Source organism: Sorex araneus, chromosome 11 (genome assembly GCF_027595985.1).
Source record: "Sorex araneus isolate mSorAra2 chromosome 11, mSorAra2.pri, whole genome shotgun sequence".
NCBI classification, from domain to species: domain Eukaryota; kingdom Metazoa; phylum Chordata; class Mammalia; order Eulipotyphla; family Soricidae; genus Sorex; species Sorex araneus.
In genome coordinates, this window is record NC_073312.1 from 32201009 (window position 1) to 32220948 (window position 19940).

The window sequence follows — 19940 nt, forward strand, 5'->3', positions numbered from 1 at the left end:
GTTAAAATAAGCCTGAAGATTATTACATTTATTGTGAATACAACCTTTAACAATACTTTCCTGTCAATGGAAATTATTTAAGAAACATTCAGTAGATTTCTAAAATTTCAAGCTGTGCTTTAAGATGGATAATTTATATTTTCTATTTCCTGACTTCTGGATAGTGCATTATCAGTACAGGAGAGGTCTCTAATAATACATGTACTGTTCAGACTAATTTTTTTCATACAATAACAAATATGTAGTTCTTGCCAATTCAAGATGGACATCCTGTCACAGATAACCGCCCATGAAATCCAATCACTGTTTTCCTTTTTTTTGTTTTCTCCCTACTATGATTTAATTTGTCCCAATTATACTCTCATATTATACAAAGATTCCCATTATTTCGTCTCTATTACATTTAAGAAGATTAAGCAAGTAGTGAGACAATTGAATGATGAAGTTTTTCTAAGAAAAACAAGACTCTCTGTGTGCCTTTGCTCTGTCTATCAAGATGCTTCTGAAATTCTCCCAGTCTACCATGCTGGTGATACCTGTGACATCTGGGTGCTTTAGCAGCAGAAGCAAAGCATATCTCAGTGTGGTGCTTGTTGTCTCTGTCCCAGCTCCAAATATATCAAGTATAGCGATCACCAAATTTTCTAAAGTAAATATCAGCTCTTGACTCTGTTTTTCCTAAAAAGATTTTGACAAAATTATTTGAGAAATAATTTCCAGAACTAAAGCTGATCCAATATGGCTCACATTATGAAATCAAACAACATATAATTTCCAGTTATATTTTATAAAATATTACCATATGATATGATAAAACAAATAGATCAGATGACTAGAAGGTTATTTTCCAGTATCTAATCCCTTGCTCACCTAGAAGTTCTGATTATTAGATTTTTTCACAGTTCGATGTGTCATGCAACATAATCTTTATCAGTAAAGAAATAAGGGGAGATTGAACGTGTTATTTTCTCTACTTCTCCTTTTTATCCCAAATTAAGATGGAAGAGCATAGTAGATAACATATTGGGTGAGAGAAATCAACATTAATTAAGGCTTATTACAAAACACTCTGTGTGGATGAAGAATACTGGAAGGCACTTGATTCTGATATTTCAGGGTCACTGTATTAAACTATACTAATATCATTATAGTCCCTGAATGGGAGGTGAATACATGCATTACTTGTGAGAATAATAATAAATCTACTCTGAATTATAGAGAAGCATAATATTAATTATTAGAAAAAGCTGAACTGGATGTTTGTCATGGAAGATACAAATATCTGATTCAAGATTTTACAATTTTCTCAGTGGAAAATTTATATGAATTCAATATTGTAAGTTCTTTGAAATTCTATGATAGCTAATATGGCAGCTCAACCTTAAATATATTCTAGCAAAATAGATTAACAAAGACAATATAGTCTCATAAAATATTATATATCATGTTCAATGAAATGGGCATTTTGACTTAGGACACAAATTTAAGAATAAATATAGATTTAGAAGACACTGCAAATTTACCAGTTACACATGCGGGGTGGGGGGCTGGGGAGGTGGGGGGAAGGGGGGAGGTATATCGTGATTCTTGGTGGTGGAATATGTGCACTGGTGAAGGGATGGGTGTTTGAGCATTGTATAACTGAGACTTTAACCTGAAAGCTTTGTAACTTTCCACATGATGAATCAATAAAATAATTTAAAAAATAATAAAATAAAAAAAGAAGACACCGCAAAAACCCTCACCCCCAGAGTCCCCCAAGAGTGATTCCTGAGTGCAGAACCAGGAGTTACCCCCTGAACACCGCTGGGTGTGGCCCAAAAACTAAAAATAAAAAAGAACTGAAGTAAAGATGTGACATAGAATAGCAAGGGGAAGTTCTACATGTGGAAGGTATCATTAACATACAAAAGAGTATGTATTTGCAAACATATCCCTCAGCTTGCACTAATATTATCATGCTCATGTAATTATCAGTGAGCAAATACATGTTGAATACTATGTATAAACATAATAAAGCAGAGTTAAGTCTTCTGAATGTTTGAAATTTCTCGATATTCATGTCCTTGTTATCATTGGCTTCACATAGTACTTAAATTTCTCAGTTCAAAATAACTCTAATCATCATGAACACTGCAAACCACAGTGTTTATATAAAGGGGAAAACAAAATTTTAAAATTAATTAAAAAACTCTAATATCGGTAAAAAGAACAGTATTACTCATCATTATCCCATTGATTGTCGAATTTCTCGAGCAGTCTCAGTAACGTCTCCATTTGTCCTAGCCATGAGATTTTTAGAAGCCTCTCTTTACTTGTCAAGTAAATACGAGTAAAGTATACTCACAAAACATTATTTTCATTTTCTGAATTAAGTTTGAGATGCAGTGGGTATGTACACATGGGCTATGATTATTAAAGTGGACAAAACAATGTTAACATGAATTACATGAAATAATGCTGAGAGAAATCAAAGATGATCTAAATAATCAGAAAGTCTTCCCTTAGACACTCTATGTTGTTATAATGACATTACTAGTGTAACCTCACAATGATGGCAGAGACAAAGTTCCCAACAATCAGTCCTTACACTAAAACAACTATTAACCATGCACAAACTTTTTAAATGGTCACTTGAATCTGATGATTTTTTTGGTCAATACACAATGCAGTGCTTAAATCAGTGTCTTGCACATTTGACACATCATGACTTATATTCTTCTTATATTTTTCCAAGGCAGACAATTCCTGAGAGTATGTATGGCATTTCTGCCACAGATAAAGTTTCCAAAGTGGCAAAAGAGATAGAATTTTCAGAACTGGAGTAGCATTCTGATCACTGGGAGGGTGACAGAGAGAATAGCTAAATCCTGACAGCCTTTAGAAACTTCTCCACTGGCTTTCACCCAGGATACAAACAGAAAGCTACCTTTTACTTCGCTTTTTTTTTAAATATAGGCATTTAAGGGCAACTCTCTGTAAGGGCACTGATCACAGAGATAATTAGAGATTTAAGTATCTACACAGATGAGAAATAAAAGTATTGGCAAAAGTGATAGAGAAAATTACTAAACAAATATGTAGTAAACAACAATGTAATTCCAAAAGAGAAAATTCTTATTTGTCAAGGTACCTTATAACAATAATATTGATCTATTACCGGGCTGGAGTGATAGCACAGCGGGTAGGGCACTTGCTTTGCATGTGGCCAACTCGGGTTCGATTCCTCTGCTCCTCTTGGAGAGGCAGGCAAGCTACTGAGAGTATCCCACCTGAATGGGAGAGCCCTGCAAGCTATCTGTGGCATATTCAATATGCCAAAAACAGTAACAACAAGACTCACAATGGAGACATTACTGGTGCCCGCTCAAACAAATCTATGGTATAACAGTGACAGTGATCTATTACCAACAGAAAAAAAAGCATGAGCTTTTTTTAAAAGACAGAGGCGTATGATCCATTAATAGATAAAAATTTAAATTGACACAAAATGTTTGAGTAAGCCCAAAAATTCCATTTACAAGATAATACTTTAAATAATTGTCTTAAATATGCTCAATAAGAATATAAATAAGAATGTAAATGTCTTAAATATAAAAATCAAGAGATAATCATAAATCTGCATAAACAAGCTGAGAATTTATAATAAAAAATAAGCTAATAGTTTCAGATACTAAAAAGTACAATATCATAAACAGACCACCAGGATTATAAGGATAATACAGCAGGTAGGGTGCTTGCCTTGCCTGCTGCTTACTTGGGTTGGATCCTCAGCATTTTATATGGATCCCTGAGCACCTCCAGGAACCCTGAGTACAGAGGAGTAAGCCCTGAGCTACAGTTTTATGTGGCCTAAGCATCACCCTCCCTCCAAAAAAAAATCCAGAAATAGGCAACCATAAAGAGTATGTTTTAATGTCTAAAAGTAGGGAGAGAGTATGGGGAAAACTGTCTTCCATAGAGGCAGGGGGAGGGCTGGGATGGGGGGGGGCAGATACTGGTAGACATCGGTGGTAGAAAATGTGCGCTGGTGGAGAGATGGGTGTTCGATCATTGTATGACTGAAACTCAAGCATGAAAACTTTGTAACTGTATCTCATGGCGATTCAATAATTTTTTTAAAAAAAGAGTATGTTAAATCTAACTAGAAATAACTAATGAACATAATAAAGTGACAAGCTACAAAATCAATATATTAAAGTCTTATAGTGTTAAAATGTCCATCTTATCTATACAGTTTACAGATTCAACATAATACCCATCAAAATCCTAAAAACATTTTAAGGAAATAAGACAAGTAACATTTGTATGTAATATTTACCATTTATAAGTTTTGGTGACATTTATGTGGAACTACAACTACTGTGGACAAAAAAGTCCTAAGGTGAAAAATATGGAGCTATCATAGGACTCTAACTCAAACTACATTACAAAGAATCACTAATAATAAAAATTAAGATATTGAACAAAAATAGACATAGGATATGGAATATAATTGGGAGTCTTGAAAGAAGCACCAGTACATATGGACAGTTAACTTATAACAAAAGAGTAAGACCGTACATTGAAGAAGAAAGTTTCTTGAACACACAGTGTTCGGACAGTTGTATAGCCACAGGGGAAAATGACAAATGAAAATAGATCATTATTTAACACCTTGTGCAAAACTATGAAAATAACTGAAAGGTGCCAGATAATCTCGTCATTGGCCACGGTGCAGAGTGCATGCCATCTCCTGGAAGGGAGCAGAATATGACACTTGCCATAACCATACTACCGGACCTTGCATCAGGCTGTTTCATTCGGGGCGCCCTAAAGAGGGGTGGGTGAGACCCCTCCCCTTCCCAAGGGACCCGGCCCTAGGAGCCAAAACCTCTGGAACTCAACCGTTGCCATGCTCAGGCTGCTCTCCACATGCTCTGGCCAAGCCTCACTCAGAAATGAATGTATTTCTGAACACGCAGAAGCTCATACCTCACACCACCCATACTCCAAGAGTACCACACAACATTTGATGGGGTTTAAAGTAGGAGGCAAGCAATCTTAGAGAAAAATATTTTTTTACAGATATATATGTGTGTGTATACATACATACACATATACATATGTGTGTATATATGTAGATAGATGATAGATAGATAGATAGATAGATAGATAGATAGATAGATAGATAGATAGATAGATAGATCACTGTCACTGTATAAGCACACAGAGCCTGGCAAACCGTGGTGTATTCGATATGCCAAAAACAGTAACAATAATGGATTTCATTCCCCTGACCAAGACACGACAAGGATAAATGGAGATGTTACAGGTGCCCATTCAAGCAAATCGATGAGCAATGAGATGAAAGTGATACAGTGATACAGTGATATATAAGCACACAAGGCTCTTATAGAAAGAAGGGCTTAATGGCCCCTGGGTGAAATCCAATATTATTCACACTCTTTCCTCTAAGGAAACTTTTTTGTAGCATTTTCAGCTGTTTTTCATAACAAACAATGCAAAATAATTTACTTCGGTTCTGCTTTGGGGCAAGGGTTGGGGATTCAGGATGGAAACATCTGAAATATGGCAGTAAGAAGGTGTAATAGAGGTGGGATTGGTGTTCAAATATTAAATGTAATCAAATATTATGAACTACTTTATAAAATAAAGAAAACAAAAAACAAAATAACTCAAATATTCAACTATAGATGAATGAGGAAGTTGTGATATATATGTATATACACACACAATAGAATACAGTCATAGAAGGTCATGAGCACTTTGGTGGTAGTGACATGTAGTAATGTAGTAATGTTGTGTATAAATACCATAAAAGCTCTTAACTCTAATAAAAGTTTTTAAAAATCAATTCAAATTTTATAACACGTTGCACCCTGTGAGATGGTTTATATTTTTAAATATTAGAAATAAAGGTTGACAAAGGTATGGAAAAAACAAACTCATGCATGTTTGGTATGTAATTCTATAGAAAATTTCATGAATATTCTTCTAAAAACTAAAGATGGAAATACTATAGTATCCAAAATTTCTATTTCTAGTTATTTATTTGAAGAATATGAAAGCAGTCAAAAAACTTATACATCTCTACATTGACTGTAAATTATTCTTAATAGCCAAAACATGAAAGGAGCCTTAATGTCTATGAATAAATCATTTGAAAGAGTAATGTGGCTTATATGGTTTACATACTAAATGGAATACTAAAAATGATGAGGTTATGTTGTATTTGGGCATGATAAAATCTTCCTTGTAAAGTAAAATAAGACAGAAAGTGCAAAGTAAAATAAGACAGAAAGTGAAAGATAAATTCTGGATGCTTTTATTCACATCTATGATACAAATAAAGGATCAAACTAACCAAATACCAACACAAAAATAACTTTTTGGGACCAGAGCAATAGTACTGTGGGTAGGGCTGTACTATTTCCACTCTGGAGAAGACTTTGTTCTCCCTTAAACACATTCCCCCTTTTTTCTCCTCTTACATCTCTAAAAGTAATTTTTATTTAATAAAAACTATCTTGCTTCAAAAAATATGTTTACGACTTTGTTCAAAATGCATGTGGAAATTCAATGGACCCAGAATAATAAAGAAGATAAAAATCTTGAAAAATAACAGATAAGATTTACAGTTCAATTTCAAATTTCTATAAAGCTAGTTATTTAGACTAGTAGTAGAAATCCAAAATTTCATTTCTTATATTTAAATCAACTGATTTTTGACAAGGTATTATAATTGTTTACTCCTGTGGGAAAAATCAACTTTTCAACAGATGTTTTCAAATAACCCTCCTCCTCCATATCATGTTTCCAAACACAACCCTCCTCTTCCATTTCAAATTCTCTCTAATTTATATTCAAGTACTTTTATTTTTATCTACATTATCCAAACATAGAACTCTATATGTTATATGCGTTAATATCATATCTGAAATTCCTTTTCCTGTCTTTCCTGAAAATATTTGAGATTTATCTGCAGTCACCAGCTATAGAAGAAGACCATCATCCTGAGCCCTCTTTAACCTTCCCTTACACACTGTATATAATGATTATGTTTATCTTCCTATTACAACGTGGTATTCTATAATTTCCAAATTTTCTGTAATTGTATCCATTTTAGTTGAGTATCATTTTCTCACTTCTTGAGTGAATTATTAGTTACCATAGAATAGGACAAAATATTCTACTTATTTTTAACAATTCAATTTGCATTTTCCCTAATGATTAGTGTAGATTCCTGCATATAATACACAATGAAAGTACTTGACGGCATTATTTGTATACTTATTGAGAGATCCCTGGTAAATGCAGAACTATTCAACAAACCACAAAGTGTCAAAAGTGTACTAACAATCAAGTAATTGAACTTCCACTAACATCTTACCTGCTCCATTTTGATGAGGAAACAATCAATAAAGTCTCTAGGATTATCAGTGTCCAAGGATGCCTGATGTTCCACCATTTTTTCCATAAAATAACTTTTGAAATAAGAAATATTTTGATGTAACTTTTTATAAATCCCTGGGTAATAATCAAGGAGAATTGGAAAAGAATTGCAGAGCTAAAAGAGAAAACAAGTATATTAAATAGCGAACATTTAAAAATCTACATATAAACACCAAGCCTGGTTAGGAACTGCATTATATATTTAAATAAGTCTTTGTCTTAAGAGAAAACATTTACTTTTTTAATAGCTGCTATTTTTATGCTGATAGATGATTTATTAGAAAAATTTTTAGCCAGGTGATCAATCTGATAATCATGCCTTTCATTCATATGTAATGTTTATAGAATTCAAGAATCCATATCAATACTCTGATGTATAGATTAAATCTTTCATATACTCTTAAAATATTGAAACTACTAGAATTCACGTTTCGTGGGTTTTAGACAACACTCAAGAGATACACTGGTGGCTACCCCCTACCTCTGTGATCAGGAGGTAGATTTACATATTTTATTTTACTTTTGTTTTGTTTTTTGTGCTTCATGCTATAATACCAATGGCTTACTCCTGGCACTGTGCTCAGGGATCACTCCTGGCAAGACTGGAGAATCATCTGTGGTGCCGGGGAGTGAACCTAGATCAGTTGTTTGGAAGGAAAATATCTTACTTCCTGTACTGTCCCTGCACATCCACAAATGAACATATATTAAATGACTGTCACCGTCACTGCCACTGTCATCCCGTTGTTCATCAATTTACTTAAGCGAGCACCAGTAATGTCTCTATTATACTCAGTCCTGAGATTTTAGAAGCTTCTCCTTACTCGTCTTTCCCAACGATTGGAGGCTCTTTCAGGGCCAGGGGAATGAGACTTATCTTTACTGTTTTTGGCATATCGAATACGCTATGGGTAGCTTGCCTAGCTTGCCAGGCTCTACCAATATTAAATGACACCAGAGATTAAGGAAGTTTGGGCAGTAAAGAAAATCCTGCTATTTCTACTAGCTTCAAATACAGAATTAGTGTTTTAGAAGTGCAAGTGTCTTTAAGATACTGTGAAATATCTCAACAGAAGATACTATCTAAATATTCTACAAATATAGAAACTGTGCATTAGAATAGTGAGATTTCTTTGAAATAACATCACTATCCATGAGGCAGAGTACAAATGCATCAGCTAATACAGAGGAAAACTATGATTTTCCTTGTCACCCTTCAAAAAAAACCCAATTATTTTGTTAGCTTGGAGGCCACTTGAAGCTTAACACGTCACTAAAATAGTACTCCTTGAAAAAATATTGTCCTCTTCCCTAAATACAGATAGTTTTGCATCTAATGTGATGAAAGTATTATTCAGAGTTGAAAGACAATATTTGTAGGGAACAAAATCTTTTAATGATTGTAAAGAAACCGTAATGCAATGGACATGTTTTGGGGAAGTTACCAAAGTACTTTATAGATTTGAAGTTTAGTGAGAAAAGCACGTAGCAAACTCAAGGGTATTTAATTCCAGGGGGCAAGGCCGTATGATGAGACTGACGCTCTGCCTACTGCGCTAAGAGGACTGCTGGGGCAAGGCCACATCTCAGAGATGAGCAATCTGAGAGCTAAGCTCTGCAGGGCTGTGGGGTCCACATATTTACTAATCAGCTTAGTCTGCTGAAAGGTTTGCCATCTTGGAGAAAAGAACAAAATAAGGACTGGAGAAATATCACAGTGGGTAGGGCATTTGCCTTGCACGTGGCTGTCTGGGGTTCGGTTCCCAGCATCCCATATGGTCCCCTGAGCACTATCAGGGGGTAATTCCTGGGTGCAGAGCCAGTAGTAACCCCTGTGCATTGCTGGGTGTGATCCAAAAAGAAAAAAAAAAAGAACAAAATTATTCCTATGTAAAAGTGAAAGATGGCCTCACCTGAATCCATGGGGAGCTAAAAATTTCACTATTTTCATTCAATTTTTTCATCAAGTTTAGAAAATCTTGATCTGTATAATTAAAACGATTCTGGAAAATAATGGAGCAGATCACATTGCATGGAGCACATCCCAGGATAAAGGTGGGGTCACAAGGTGAACCTAAAGATCAGAGAATATTTTAAAATACAATTAAAATATGCACATGAAGCACGGTCTTTTAGATGACAAGTAAACCAAAAAAATTAACCTTTAAAATAAAATATTCCCTAAAAATTCCCTTAACAAGAAAAATACCAACTTATATAAAACTGAAAGATCACTTTTATGTTAAATTGGTGTATACTATTTTGACCCAGCTAGCTAAATATTGTTCTATACAATAAATGAATATTTTATTTTAAACCATCTGACAGTAAAGTATAAACCTTAACAGAAAACAATTGTCACTGTCACTGTCATCCCGTTGCTTATCGATTTTCTCGAGTTGGCACCAGTAACATCTCCTTTTTGAGACTTCTTGTTACTGTTTTTGGCATATCAAATACACCACGGGTAGCTTGCCAAGCTCTCCCACTCGGGCGAGATACTGTCGGTAGCTTGCAGGGCTCTCCAAGACGGGTGGAAGAATGGAACTCAGGTCAGCCACATAGCACTGTGGTAAGGCAAACACCCTACCACAGTGCTATTGCTCCAGCCCAACAGAAAACAATTGAAAGATTAAATTTATCTCCACTGCTTATATATTTTTTATTTTGTCATCTGGCCTTTATTGATCTAATAAAATTACATTAAGAATTGAAATGAGTCGGCTCCGGCCGGCCGGGTTTTCGGCCCGGGTGCCCATGCCTCTGCAGAGCCGGTGGATGTGGAATGAGCAGGAAGCAGAGACAGCTTTAGGAATTGGGGTTCCAGCAAGTGCTTGCACCCATATGTATGGAGACTGTGAACTAACTTTGGCTACATGATGTTCCAGGAAGGGAAATGATTCATTTTCAAACTTAAATCTTCGCGGACTTAATTACTATAATACAGAAATTGTAAACCGCGTGGCCGCGGACATTTGATCTCTTCATTCTCATCAGTGGAAAACTTATTATCAAATATTTCCCTGTTAATAGAGCTGTATTCTTAGGGGATAAATTCCAACAAAAATAGTGAGTCTGTTTTGAAACTAACAACAATAGTGAGTTATGTGTTGAAATCTGGAATGTAATCAAGGTAAAGAGAAAAGGAAGTGAAATTATCACTCACGTACGGGGTGGGTTGTGGGGTGAGGGGTGGGATGCATACTGTTTTTTGTTTGTTTGTTTTTGTTTGTTTGTTTGTTTTGTTTTTGCTTTTGTTTCTGTTTTTATTGGTGGTGGAATATGGGCACTGGTGAAGGGATGGGTGTTTGAGCATTGTGTAACTGAGATATAAGCCTGAGAACTTTGTAACTTTCCACTTGGTGATTCAATAAAATAAAATAAAAAAAAAGAATTGAAATGAATTATACATTATTGTGCTCATGTTTCCCCCATACAAAGTTCAAGAACCCATCCCTTCACCAGTGCCCATTCTACACCACCAGTAAACCCAGCATCTTTCCCACCCTCCCCAGTCCCATCTCCCCCCCACACCCCACACTGCCACTATGGCAGGGTATTCCCTTTTGTTCTCTCTCTCTGATTAGGTGTTGTGGTTTGCAATAAAGGTGTTGAGTGGCCATTGTGTTCAGTCTCTAGTCTACATTCTGCATGCATCACCCCTTCCCCGCATGACCTCCGACCACATTTTACTTGGTGTTCCCTTCTCTGAGTTGCCCAGAATGAGAGACCAGCCTCCAAGCCATGGAGTCAAACTCCTGGTACTTATTTCTACTATTCTTGGGTGTTAGTCTCCTAGTCTATTCTATATTCCACAGATGAGTGCAATCTTTCTACGTCTGTCTCTCTCTTTCTGACTCATTTCACTTAGCATGATACTTTCCATGCTGATCCACTTATATGCAAAATTCATGACCTCCTTTTTTCTAACAGCTGCATAGTATTCCATTGTATAGATGTACCAAAGTTTCTTCAACCAGTCATCTGTTCTAGGGCACTCAGGTTTTTTCCAGATTCTGGCTATTGTAAACAGTGCTGCGATTAACATATAAGTGCAGATGTCATTTCGACTATACTTTTTTGCTCCTCTGGGATATATTCCCAGCAGTGGTATTGCTGGGTCAAATGGGAGTTCAACCTCTAGTTTTTTGAGAATCGTCCATATTATTTTCCGAAAGGGCTGAACTAGTCGGCATTCCCACCAGCAGTGTAGAAGGGTCCCTTTCTCCCCACATCCTCTCCAACAGTGGTTGCTTTTGTTCTTTTGGATGTGTGCTAGTCTCCACCTCACACCACAGAGACTAGCACACATCCAAAAGAACAAATCCATTGCCTATATTTTTACCCATTCACAAAAGTGCCTCAATTAATTGGACATTTTTGAAAAATAACACTTAAGAAACTAGTTAATTTAATAGCTAAAGTCATCAGTATTCAATATTTCTGTATGAAAAACCTTTAGAAAATTAGGCACAAATATTAAAAGCAAGAGTATATGGTTAGGAATTTTAAATTATTCATTTATAATTGGATTAGAAAAAAACTGGTGTAGGGGCTGGAGAGATAGTACAGAAGGTAGGATGTTTGCTTTACACAGAGCCAGGAATAAGCCTGAGCTCTTCTGCTTTGTTGCCAAAAACAACAACACACACACAAACAAAAAACAATAAAACATATAACCTGAACTGAAAATCACTGAGACAAGTACACAGTACTGTAAGACAAATGAATACAATGAGCTTACTACAAAGTGGAACAAGATTTGGTATTCCAAAATATGTCTAAACATTTAGAATAAGGATTATTTTCAGCTGATTATTTTCAGCTGAGTACTTTGAAAGAATAGCCCATTTAAGATTTTTCTTTTCTTATCCCTAAAATGTCTAACAGAATTTAGCTAAGGGACTGCTCTCAGGAACACTTACTAGGTATACAATAACAAAATAATATGAAGTTAGACTGATTAGGCTGGGGATTTTCACAAGGTCTGTTTGTTCAAATTCTCCTCTGTGTCTCTTTATCTCTTCCTGGTACAGCAAACATTTGTTTACCAAATATTTTCCTTTTTTCTTCTTTCTACAAATTTTCTTCCTTGTTTTTGAAGTTCAAAACTATGCTTTTCTATATCTCATATAATTTCCTCATTGCCTAACCATTGTGAGTCTCTTGTTTCTATGTTTCTGGATGTAATTAAATGTAAATTTCTTTTTTTACATAAATTACATAAAATAAAATGTAAATTTAATTTCTGTAATTAAATGTAAATTTCTCCTGTTAATCTTTATGTCAGTGTCATTACTAGACAAACCAAAAGAATGTAGAGGGTAGAAAGATCTATTTCTCTTTCCAACATTAGAGAAATCACAAAGATGGAGCAAAGTTTAGGGAACTGAAAACGAAGCCACAGTCCACTTAGACAAGCCAGGTTAAACAGTTACTAATAATGGTTGAAGACTACTGCAACAAAAGAATTTATAACCTTGAGTCTATATATTATAGACTTATGAAGCAGTGCATATTTAAGCACAGAGGGCATTGATAATGAGAGTAATTAATACTGATACATTTTAAACAGGCTATCTTTGCACAAGAAAACACTAGGAATAAGAATTACACTGTAATATTTTTACTTGGTTCAAATCAAAAATCACCTGGTATTATTATTATTAGCTCAAATTGTAGACCTGATCTCTGAATTAAATCTGAGACATGTCTGTGAGACTGATTATATAAATGCAGTCCAACTAAGGAAAACTTTTGTCTCCTGTACCTTGAGATCATTTCAAGTGCCTTGTGCACTTGACAAGTATTCCTAGTAAAGTGTTCTAAAATTGTAGTAACATTCCCTAACTGATCATTTAATGACTCAAAACTATTTTCTGTGATTTATGGTCTAAAAACTTAATTCAGGACCTCCCACAGACACCACCCTATTGATTTACCCAATAGCCCTGATCAACGGATTCCCGACTAAATCTCCCAGGAGATATAAACCAAGAAGCTAAAACTCACGGAAACACCAATCCTCATAGCTGAAAACTGGATCGGCCCTGGGAGGTGGGCGGGTCGAGTACCTGCCATGCTGAAGCTTCAGCAAAAGCATCCACACCCCACTGCTGCAACCATCCCAAAGATTCAACTCTACTGCCTCACTAATATTGTCTACAGAGTTGCCAAACTGTGAATAATGTAGCCTCTCCCCATCCCCCAACTTCCAAATGTCCTGGAAACCACGCAAACACCTTAAAAATGCCGCCTTGTGAGCTTATTGGCACAGACCATATATCCTGACCCAAGCGGTCTTGGACCAAGCAGCCTCCTACATCTCCTAATTCCTCAATGCTGAAGTTCCAGTAGGAGCACACCAAATTAGATGGGAAAATCATATAGAAGCCCACTAAACTCAACAAAAAGAAACAGTAACACAGAAGGCTCCACTAACAACAAACAGTCTAGTAAATCTTTAGACAAGGACTTAAAAACCCCAAGATGGAATATAACAATTTTCACATTTGATTTTTTTATACTTATTGACTTTACTATTAGAACTGTGTTATCTAATCTATTTAAATTTTGGAATAATTGTACCAATAGCTGTGGCTTTTTGTCTACATTAAAATAATCTCAAAAAATTAAAATAAAACTGAATTTAGTAGGGAACTGAATAACATTTCATATTTCATACCACACTGAATATACAAAAATGGGTGTACACACAGTGGGCATAGGTGCACACATGTGCCAGTCTCAGTTGACTCTCTGCTGCAGATTCCCCTGCTTAGAGGGCCTAGGGACAGTGTAGCAGGGAAGGTGTTTGCATTACAAGCAGACACATCAGGAGTGATCCCTGAGCACAGAACCCAGAGTATGACCCAAACAATACTTAGTGTGGCCCCCAAACAAACAAATAAACAAACGAGATTCTTCTTTTCACATGGGATAGACCGTTTATATCCCTAAAAGTAGTTAGCCCAACCTGAGACCTTTCCAAGGGCAGAGGTAAAGCAGGAAACGCCCTCCAAGCATGAGTTAGAGCACAAATAATCAACCCACCATTCGTTTTTCTCAACTCCTCCACAAGGCAGTGGGCTTCCTCTTGAACTCGGTCCTCAATGCTTTTCTTACCCATCCCAAAATTCCGTAGGGTCATGAGAGAGAAGCGCCTGAGTTCCTTCCATGTCTTTCCAACACTGAACACTATTCCAACTATGAGAGAAGACAGATAAAGGAGAAACATTGTAGGTAGAGAGGAGGTGATGTGAATTGGCCAAATGTTGCTGAACAGTACAACAAATTCCTGTCTTTCATCTCCTTCATCCCCAATATCAGTGCTGCACTTGAACACACCCACACCTACCGTGTCCTTGATTAAGTTTTTCAACTACTGGGTTGTCACTTCTTCCAGCAAACTCTTCTCCCAGATCTACCAGGGCTTCCTTCACTGCTTCATATCCATACAGGACCACAGCAGGCTTCATGCCAAAATACACAGTGAACACAGGACCATAGACTTTTGAGAGCTGGGAACGAAGGCAAATGGTAAGTCAGAATTTGATAAAATATTGTGCTTTCTCCAAAATGATATTATCGTGTTATTTTTATTTTTTAAATAACTACAGTCTAAAATAGCACTACAATTTTAGGATAACACACACACATATGAAACACAATTGATTCTCTACACAAACTCCTTCCTTTAATTCACTGTTCACAGTGACAATAAAATACAAGATAAAGTTTTAAAATAACTGGAAGTAATTTGACTCACAATTTGGACAGTGAGTCAATTTTAATAAAGTGACACCGGTAATATATCTTACTTTTAAAATTTGGTGTAAATTACTTATATTTTAAATCATTAAAAGAACATAAAATATACTCACATTGCTCAGGGATTTACTGATGTTCTTAACATCTACTTGTAAGATGTTTCCAATAATTGGCAGAGGAGTAGGGCCAGGCGGAAGCTTTCCTTTACTGGCATTCTGTTTCCTGCGGGAAAGGAGAAGCCAACAGGAGAGACAAAACACCAGCAATAAAACTGGATACATTGAAGCTTTCTCTTCTTACTCAGAGAAGCTGACCTGAAATCTAAAGGTTTTTTAAAAACACTCTCTGCTAATATAACTTGTGCCTTTCTGTAAACGCAACCCAACCGGTTACAGGCTCCGTGAGTGGACTTTGACCCACTGATAAAGGTAACAAAAGGGCCTTCAGTCCTTCCTTACCTTTAGTCCAATGACCATCCGTAAATACTGGTTTAATTTAATACTTCTTTGAGATTACCAGGTACTGATAATTTTTTAAAAATGTTTTAAGACCTGGCCATTTCATTTATTTATTTTTTGGTTTGGCGGCTACACCTGCCAAAGATAAAGCCTGGGTGAACAATTCAGAAGTAGGGACACCAGGAAGATTAAGAAAAGAGACAAAAATAAGAGAGCAAAAGCCTGCTATCAAGGGGCTAACAGCCTCCTGGACTGAGAGTCCCGACTGTCCTCCACAAACAGTATTTATTGCTAAGAACAAATAATCACTAAAAGGAGAAGAACAACACTCTTTGGTCAGACACATAACAATCTTTTTTTTTTTAATTGCACCTAACAATCCTGATCTATCTGCGTGAGACTATTACATATCAGAGGGTGTTAGTTTACTGGGATAAACGTAAGTGTAAAGGGCTAAAGACTTACGGGGAAATTCTTTCAGGAGGGGAACAGAGAGACAGCAGACAGGACCCCTGCTGAAGTCGTGTTCCAGGCAGCATTCCAAAAATGGACTCCAGGGTTCTGACTGGTTCCCGACACCCCCCCCCTTTTGGTGTTGCTACTCCCTGAACTAGTAGTCCTGGCTGGATAGCTGCCAAGACTTGGTGGAGTTCCCTTGGAAACTCTCTGGCATTTGGACATACTTGGGCAGAGGGAATGATGCAGATATGGTGTTGTGATTCACTCTGGGTGTTTCTCAGGAACAGTGACTCCAACGTGGTGAATCTACTGAGTGTCCTTTAAATCAACCCACTATGATTTAAGTAGGTTAAATCAACCACTTGTTTAAGTCATTTCTGACTTTAATTTATATAAAAGAGCACATTACTGAAATGTATTGCCTCCTCTTTTCCTTTACTTAATCCATGTAAACAATCATTTTATGTTGACTTCTGAAAATATTAACAGCCATTTTATATAAACAGTGAGAGACTCCTTTTATCTAGACCCTTTTAGATTAAGCTTAACATGGTCTTAAGGGAAGGGTTAGAGAAGGTGGCTTTTCCTGGGGCCATCTCGCTGCATTTCACAGACTACAGTCCTTGAGACATGTTAGATTTTCATAACCCCATAAAGCTCTTTTAAGTTGCTTCCTTTGTGTCATGATCCTTTGGCCTGTTCCCTCGCCATGCTCTTGACCAATTAAACTTCTGATGCCCTTAAGCTGTCTCATGTCAAAGCCAGGGTACCTTAGTGCTTGCCCCAGATCTATCCAAGGCCCTTGGTAGGACCCACCTTTTGAGGTGTTAGAAATTAAGGACAATCTTAGGGCCTTAAGTCCTGAAGCTTAAATTAAACTATGTGACAGATGCCCAGGAATTTCAGGATTTAGCTGCACACTAATATTTTTCAGTCAGTTAACTCTCATATTACAAAAGCAAGTATTAACTGCCTTCCTTTGTCTATATAGAAAGGACAATGCTCCAAAATAAAAGACATACAAAGGCATAAAGGAAAGAGAAAAGCAAAATATTTCACTTCAATCACAATGCAGTCTTCCACAGAAGTTTCTTAGATCACTTAAGACAAGCATAAATGATCTCAAACCGAATTGTTTAAATTTATCAACTCCAATTCTTATAACCTTATTTATTTTCACACAACTTTAATACAAATAATTATAAAAACATTATTGAGCTGCACATATAATTTAAATGATGTATTTGACCTTCAGGTTTTTGCTCCTGGGGACAGAAGTAATGTTATTCCCCTGCCTGCCCACAACTTTTTTTTTTTTTTTTTTGGCTTCATGACTCATGGCCTCAAGATGGCAGACATCTCCATCCTTTGATGGTGCAAACTCTACAATGGCTTCTCCAGAGTGCATCAAATAGTGAAAACATAATGACTAAAAGAAGAACTGTTAGAATTTCCATAAGGGATGAGAAATGTATTAGGGGACTGCAACTATATAACACCAGTCATGATTCACATAGATCTCAGTGGGAAAGACCTTGTAATTTATGAGGAAAAGTATCAGAGATTTCAAGTTGCAAATGTTGTATGTCATAACAAATACATCCCTAATTAAGCAAGTGTTTTCTAATTAGTGTCCATGAATGCTGTTTTCAGGACTTGGTAAAATTCTGATTATATATTAAGCCAGCTTTAGTTTGTAAATTTTGATTTCATCCCTAAGAAAAACTCACACACACTGATTGTTGCAAGTGTGCTATTTGGATAAAGGTTTGATATCAATTTGTTGTTGACTGTGTCATGATTAAGTAACTGTGCTACCAGTTCTCAACAAAATGGACAGTTTGATACCCTGATAAAGGGCAGTTCCAGCAGCAGCTGCGGTAGACATTAATGCTATTAATCCCAGGATTCCAAAGATATGCATTGATATAAACCTTCATGATCCTTTCAGTATCTACTAAAAAGCTTTCTACAATGCTCATTGAAGGAGAGTCCTGCCTGCTCAGGAAGCTTAACAGGCATCCATGGGTGTAAGTAAGTAAAGGGAAGGAAATGCTTGAATTTAGGCAAGTGAATAATCTGCAAAAGACACAGACTAGGGTTTGCTGTTCTTTATCAAATCTTACTTTTACGATTGATAGGATAGGGTATTTTCACGATAGTTTATATAAAATCAGTGTCAATTTCTGTGAAACTGAAGCCAGACAGAGTTCCTTTACCAATATTTTGGTACTTCCCTACCAATCCTTTCATGAGTTTTAAAGTTGCAACAAACCTCAACAGTTCCAGATGTTGAGGTCTGCCTGGAGTACTGGGCTTTGGAGAAAGTTCTCTCAAGTTCCATAGTACAATCATGTTGGAATAAGCTGTCATAGTTTCGGTTTCTCCCACAATTACCTTACTCAATTTAATTAATTTTTGTGTACACTGTCAAAACCAAAGTTCTCCAGTCAATTATCTTGCCATGGGGGATAGTTAGTAGGACTCTATCTACTCTGCTTGTTCATTATTCCATATTACCCAACATCTAGAACCAGAGGTCAGATGGTTTGACTTTACAAGTTAACATATCTGGCCTGGAGATATTTGTAACTCCAATATCTTTTTGAGTCATAGGTCCAAACCATTTAAGATAAAAGCCTAATAACAACTGTAAGGCTAAATCCTTCTGTAGTACTGAAGCCAGACCTGATTTGCTAGTTGGAGACATGATCCCCATAGCCTTAATAGGTTGGGAAAGTGGAAAAAATCCAAAGGTGCAGTTTCTTAGAAATGTCCATCTTTTTCCAGTGGTTTTTCTGATGCCAGGGACCTGGCATCCATATAGTTTCATTAATGAATTCCAAAGGTGGTATATCTCCCATTTCACTACCTGCATGGTGGGGGATGAGTGAAGAAAACCCTTTAATTGTGCTCACCAGCATATCTTACCAATATATTCATAATATAAATTATAGCTAGAAACATAGTAGTTGATGCCTTACCAGTATTGGTCTTGATCAATACTCTCTTCATTGCTCGAATCTCCATGACTACTGAAGCTAAGGCATCTTTAAAGATGAAAGACCACTGACAAGCAAGTGGAAGCACTAAAAACAAATGGGACTACATGAAACTAAGAAAGGTCTGCGCCTCAAAAGAAATAGTGACGAAGATACAGAGACAGTCCATGGAATAGGAAAAATTATTTCCCCAATACCCATCAGATAAATAATTAATACACAAGATATATAAGTTACTGGTAGAATTTACTAGAAAAAAATTCCAACACCATCAAAAAAGGAAGAGAAGAAATGAACAGAAACTTCCTCAAAACAAGATATACAAATGGTCAAAAGACACAGGAAAAAAGGGCTCTACATCAGTAATTAGCAGGGTGATGCAAATCAAAACAACAATGAGATATCATCTCACACCACACTGTCACACACCAAAAAAAAAAAAAAAAGAAAAACAAGAAACCAGTGCTGGTGCAGAGGTAGAGAGAAAGGAACTCATTCATTGTTGGTGGGAATACTCACTGGTTCAGTCTTTTTGGAAAATAATATGGGCATTCCTCAAAAAACTAGAAATCCAGCTTCCATTTGACCCAATAATACCATTTATGGAATATATCTGGGGTCTCAAAGACACACAGCAGAAATGCCATCTGCACTTCTATGTTCATTGAAGCCCTTTTCATAATACCCAGAATCTGGAAACAACCCAAGTGCCCAAGAACAGACGACTGGTTAAAGAAACTTGGTACATCTATACCACATGATCTGTGCAGCTGTGAGAAAAAATGGGTTTATGAAA

The 19940-nt window shown here is 36.3% G+C and overlaps 1 protein-coding gene across 4 annotated transcripts in view; it reads right to left on the reverse strand.

Moving 5' to 3' along the window:
- LOC101540186 (cytochrome P450 2C5-like) overlaps window positions 1-18168 on the reverse strand; it is a 33990-nt gene extending 15822 nt beyond the window's left edge. The window contains exons 1-7 of one of the 4 annotated variants that reach the window (XM_004621961.2): window positions 18159-18168; window positions 15339-15496; window positions 14813-14975; window positions 14509-14661; window positions 9369-9529; window positions 7394-7570; window positions 537-678 (exon numbers count right to left, since the gene is read on the reverse strand). In XM_004621961.2, the coding sequence (XP_004622018.2) occupies window positions 537-678; window positions 7394-7570; window positions 9369-9529; window positions 14509-14661; window positions 14813-14975; window positions 15339-15496; window positions 18159-18168 (964 nt within the window). Of the gene's footprint in view, window positions 1-536; window positions 679-7393; window positions 7571-9368; window positions 9530-14508; window positions 14662-14806; window positions 14976-15338; window positions 15507-18158 lie in introns of those variants that run through there. The other 3 variants (XM_004621962.2, XM_004621960.2, XM_004621963.2) reach the window with 3 other exon arrangements.
- Between the last annotated feature and the right edge of the window lie 1772 nt (window positions 18169-19940).